Consider the following 5,476-nt stretch of genomic DNA (forward strand, 5'->3'; position numbering starts at 1 on the left):
GTAGGAGAGAGCAACAAAATAGTAGGAAAGATAAAGAGAGAGTAAAGTAGATAGTGAAATAAAGTAGGAGTGATTGGATATTTTGTTCTTTGGTAAAAAAAAAGGAAATGATTCAACTTAGTTGGGATATCCCAAATAAGAATGCGACTCAACTTAGTTGGGACGGAGAGAGTATTTTTTTCACTGTATTGATACCTAAAGCTGAATAATCATGACGCTTGATTTGAATATCTAAAGTCTATCATTTATTTGTAATTAGCTATTTAAGGATGAATTAGCAATATTGCGCACCACTATAAACAAATAAAATAAAATAAGAAAGAAAAAAAATTCAAGACATAAATTAATTAACATAATAACTAATGATAAAAGGTATCACTATCAATTAATAAATATCTTCGCCAATAATTTATTATTCTCTCCGTATCATTATACGTGACACAATTCTTTTGGTACAAGTTTTTAGGTAATTCCCTCACCATCCTAAAAGAATAAACATTTTGGGTTCGGCACGAGGTTTTATGCAAAATTAATAAAGTATGAGAAATGTAGAGAGAGAAAAATAATTAGAGTATTGTTAGTGAAAAATGAGTCTCACCTTATTAGAGAAAAAAAAAAGTTTTTAAAATTAGAAAATGCATATTCTGAAAGGACGAACTAAAAATGATAGAGTGCATATTCATATGGCACAGATGGAGTAATTTTTAGTGGTTAAATGAAGAGAGAAGTAGGAATGAGAGAGAAAAAAAATGGAGAAAGGATAAAGTAAGAGATAGATAAAATGTTGATTTTTTTCCTAAAAGGAAATGTCGTATTTTGAGCATCTCCAATGGTCGGTTAGCGACCGGCTAGCCGATTCGCGGCGCTGGCCGATCGGCTAGCCGAACCATTGGAGGCGGCCAGCGGAAAATCGGCCAAAATTTCGGCGTGGGCTGGCCGATCGCGACGCGGTGGCCGATGCGCTGACCGATGGCGCATTGGCCGGCATTGTGGCGTGCCGATCGGCCAATGCTATTCTTTAATTTTTTTAATTCTTTTTATAAAAAAAAAATTAATTCTTTTTTTTTTTAATTTTTGAAAAACTATATAAACGCGATTTTCTCTATCTCTAAATTTCTGTACAAGAGCAACATCTAGCGATGGACAACAACAACTAGCCCAACATCTAGCGAGACCCCAGGTTCGGCTAGCGGCAAACTATAACGGGTTCAAGGCATACTAACATTTTTTAATGTATTTTTTTAATAAATTAGTGAGGAGTAGAGTGGGGCGGTGGCTCGTGTGTGGAAGCCCGAATTTTTTTTTATTATGTAATTTTTTTGATTTATAGTTAATGTACTTTTTTTATTTAAATAAAATTAATGAATTTTCCCGTATATGTCTCGTAAATTTAATTCGGTAATTTAATCGTGATTTTAATTCCGTAAATGTAGTATATTACGAATTATTTTTATTGCGAAATTGGCCTATGGCTGACCTAAATCGATGTGGCAGATGGATTTTTAGTGCTGCTGACGTGGCAGGGAGAGAGAGTGGCTGGCCAATTTAGCATTGGAGATGCTCTTATAGTGGGGAGGTCCAAAAAGGAATGCATCTCACTTATAATGGGACGAAGGGAATATATTATAATACACTTTTTTGTTTTTACATTTTTCATAATAATAATAATAATAATAATAATAATAATAATAGTAATAATAGTATTTCTTATCTAATTTCATTTCATTGATTAATCAGGAGTATAAATGTTTTTGAAATATCTTAATTTGTGCTTCATTAATACTAATTTTTTTAATATTAAACTTTTTTAGTAAGAACTAAAACATATTATTTTAACTTATTTCTAATTATTATTTATATAGCAATAAATTATAAATAAATACTCATACTGTATTTCTTATTCAATGTCTCAGTGTCATCATGATTGACATTTCATGCGTTTTTTTCCCTATTCTCTTGTTTACTTAACCAAACGAAATCAGGCTATTTTGGAGCACTGTCTCATAAGAGGAACAGTTGATCACAATTTGAATAAAAATACTGGAGCAGCAATGGAAGATGCATATGCGAGATCATGCAGCGAGGCTGAGTTTATTGATGCTGGATCATCTTAGCTTATTGTTGTAGTTGATTTTTCTTTAAAACCATTGTATACTCGTTCCCCTCTCAGATCAATTAAGCAATGCAGACTACTGTAGTGGAATGCAGTTTAAGTTTTTGATATGAATTTGTTTTTTATTTTATCAATCTTCACAATTAGTGTGAATTGAATTCGTTTCGTCTGTGTTTTCTGTGGAATTATGAAATGAGTCAGAGTCGCATGGCTTCTCAACATGGGGCTTCCACACAATTGGATTTTAGCCTTTTGTTTATTGAACTGCAATGTTGAACTTTGATGAGTGAATGGAATTTTGGGCAGGGGGATGTAGAGCTATCTAACTTAGGTGGTGATGCTGGGGAGAAGTTAGGAAGATCATGTGATATACTATGAGAGTAAATGGATTCTGGGGAGTATACCCAATTTTTGAAACATCTCTTTTTTTATGCAAAATCATTGTGTTTACATGAGCCAACAGTAGGATGGGGATCTCTGTCTTGTATGTCTTAGTTTATTATATTTATCTTTTTCGATTCCTTTTTTTTTCTTGTAAACTATGGAACACTTATGACTCTTGAGCATGTATTAATTAACTCATTGGAGTATATCATTCGTTTAGATTAGTATTATAAATTACCTTAATTATATCATTACAAAAATTATCTTAATTAATTAGATGAGCAATATATATATAACGTTATTAAATTACCTTAAATGATCAGAAACTGGTTTAAATTACATATTCACATTTACACATACAATTACAAAGAAAATGACACAAATAACCATTTCAATAACGAAATCTGTCCTATTTTCAAATCACAAAGTTCTTGCTTAATTTCAAGTTGTCATTATATGATTCAAACACTCTCCGTCAAATCAATCTAACTACAACATTAATACTAGATATAATCATTAACAACAATTTAATTTGGAATTTCACATACTCCTACCAAAAAACACAAATCTAACAGACACTAATATTGCAACCTACCTATATTATTTCCAAAAATGAAAAAAAGAGTACCATAAATGGTTACACACTATATTGAAGTGGGAGTACATTAATTTCTCTTAAAAAAGAAAAAAAAAAGAAAAAAAAAAGAGAGGATAAATGGTTCCACACGTGTAAGTAAACAAAATATCAAAGCAATGCCGTTCTCACCGCAGCATGACTTTTGCTTCTAGGATACTTCAATTCACTCTTCCTATCAACAATTCTACTATTATCAAATTTATTATTAATATTACCAATTTTAATATCTTCACCAAAATATCCAGTTGGCCTCTCCTCATCAATTCTCCCCATTGCCACGCTGGCGCTTCTAGCCGGCAAGGCCCGCGGGCCGGGCCTCGCCTTCCGCTCCTGCTTCACATACGCATCGAGATCGACCCTGCCGCCGATGGTACGGGCCGAAGCAGCCCGTACCAGCTCGCGGTAGTCCACGTCGTCGTCGCGGCGAGACCGTGACGAGGACATGGTGGCGCTGAAGCTCCGAGGCAGGGCCGGGCCGGGCTGCACGGAGGTCTGCAGCCCGATGGCGTTTGAATTGGCGCAGTTTAGCATGCTTTTGACGTAGAAGTCGCGGGCCTTGCAGAGGGCCCGGTATGGAGTGGTGATTATGAACACAAACAGGCTTTGCTGTTGGCTCGCTTTTTTGCTCATCTTGGCGCCTCTCTCTCTCTCTCTCTAGAGACTAGAAATGGTTGTTTATTTTGTATGGCAAAAGAAGAATGGAGAATGAATTGAAATTGTTGTGTTGGGACCTATCTTTTTTGTTTGATAATAATGAAGTCAAATAATTTAATATAGATGGGGGATAGACTTTAATGCCAACTGACTCTATTAGGAGTATTAAATACACCTACAACCAAAATAGAGTATTCTCTAAAATTACCCTAAATCACTGGCATAAAATATCTTATGCATGCCAACATCAGTAGTAGGACACATGTTTTATGCTTATTTTAATTTAAAAACCTTTAAATATTGAGTGATAATAATTATATTTGCTGACTCGGTAAATCAATATCGAAAATTAGGACTGCTTATTTTGAGCATCAGTTAACCGAGAACAGAACCCAATAACAAATCATGTACATAAGATTAGTTTAATGAATTTATATTTAATTTGTATTTGAATATTTAAGTTTATGAAATTCATTTTTGTTTTTTTTAATTATACGTGGGTGACACATTTTGATGCCAATTAGACTGATTTTTTTAAAAAGCGAGAACTTACAGTTATATCACTCAATATATGATGATACATAATCGAAAGTTCATATTGATTTCAAAAAATTGAAAGTTCAGATATTATTCAAATATTATTAGTTGTATAAAATATTTTACACGTATTAGACAGCGTATATATAATTTTCTAAATGCAAGTACACATGCATAACAGAATTTGTTGAATGCGTTTATATATTTATTTATTACTGTTTGTTTGCCTTTATTTTTGTAGGTAGTGTGATTGTGATCTATACAAATTATGAAAATTGGAATATGAAAAGAAGGAAAACTAATAGGCCGCCGAATAATTAGGAATTAGTCAGCTTGGTGTGGGCGAGTGGCTAAAATTGAATGAAAGTATAACAATAAATAGGAATTGAATTCTTTTTTAATTGTATTCCTCTGTCCCACTAAAGATAATTCATTTTCCTTCTATTCGACATAAGATGATCCATAATTAAAAATAAAAATATTTTTTTATTTCTACTACATTATCCTCTTTTATTTACTTTATCTTTTCTATTTAACACACAAAATAAAATTGAATAATGGAATCGAGATGTATTTCCCTCACGCATATGTCAGCGGATGGAACTTTGAAAGCGTCAATTTGACCTTTTATTGGCATCATTTGTTACTGCCACTGTGCCACGTATTCCCTCAATCCCCCAATATTTTTAATCCATTTTTTCATTTATTTTCACTTTATTTTTTATCATAAATATAAGTGCTAATAGATTTCACATTCCGATAACTTGTTTCAATTACATTTTATTATAAAAATATAATTTATATTTTATCAATATTTTCAATTTATTTTTTACATTTTATTATAAAAATATAATTTATATTTCCTCAATTTTTTCAATTTATTATTTATTTTATTTTTAACACCCATGCCTAATATAAAGTAGACTAAAAATGAGTAATATAAAATCTCACGCCATCCAAAAATGTGTCAGCCACTTTTAACTCAGAGGAGAAGAAGCGTTAAAATTTAAACTGCATGTAAATCCATGAATCAAATTTCAATTTTAATTTTAATTCATTTCATTGTTCATGCGAATAAAAGCCATTTTTGCCAAAAAAAATAATTTTAATTATAATTAGTGGCATTAATATATAAACATTTTTGTGATCGT

At 32.0% G+C, this 5,476-nt stretch overlaps 1 protein-coding gene across 1 annotated transcript; it reads right to left on the reverse strand.

Annotated features, from left to right (window-relative positions):
• Window positions 1-2,983: 2,983 nt before the first annotated feature.
• On the reverse strand, window positions 2,984-3,868 carry LOC125196629. The gene has a single exon (XM_048095224.1). The coding sequence runs from the start codon at window positions 3,762-3,764 to the stop codon at window positions 3,243-3,245; it is 522 nt and encodes a 173-aa protein (XP_047951181.1). The 5' UTR covers window positions 3,765-3,868; the 3' UTR covers window positions 2,984-3,242.
• Between the last annotated feature and the right edge of the window lie 1,608 nt (window positions 3,869-5,476).

The sequence above is a fragment of the Salvia hispanica genome, chromosome 6 (genome assembly GCF_023119035.1).
Source record: "Salvia hispanica cultivar TCC Black 2014 chromosome 6, UniMelb_Shisp_WGS_1.0, whole genome shotgun sequence".
In the NCBI taxonomy this organism is placed as follows: domain Eukaryota; kingdom Viridiplantae; phylum Streptophyta; class Magnoliopsida; order Lamiales; family Lamiaceae; genus Salvia; species Salvia hispanica.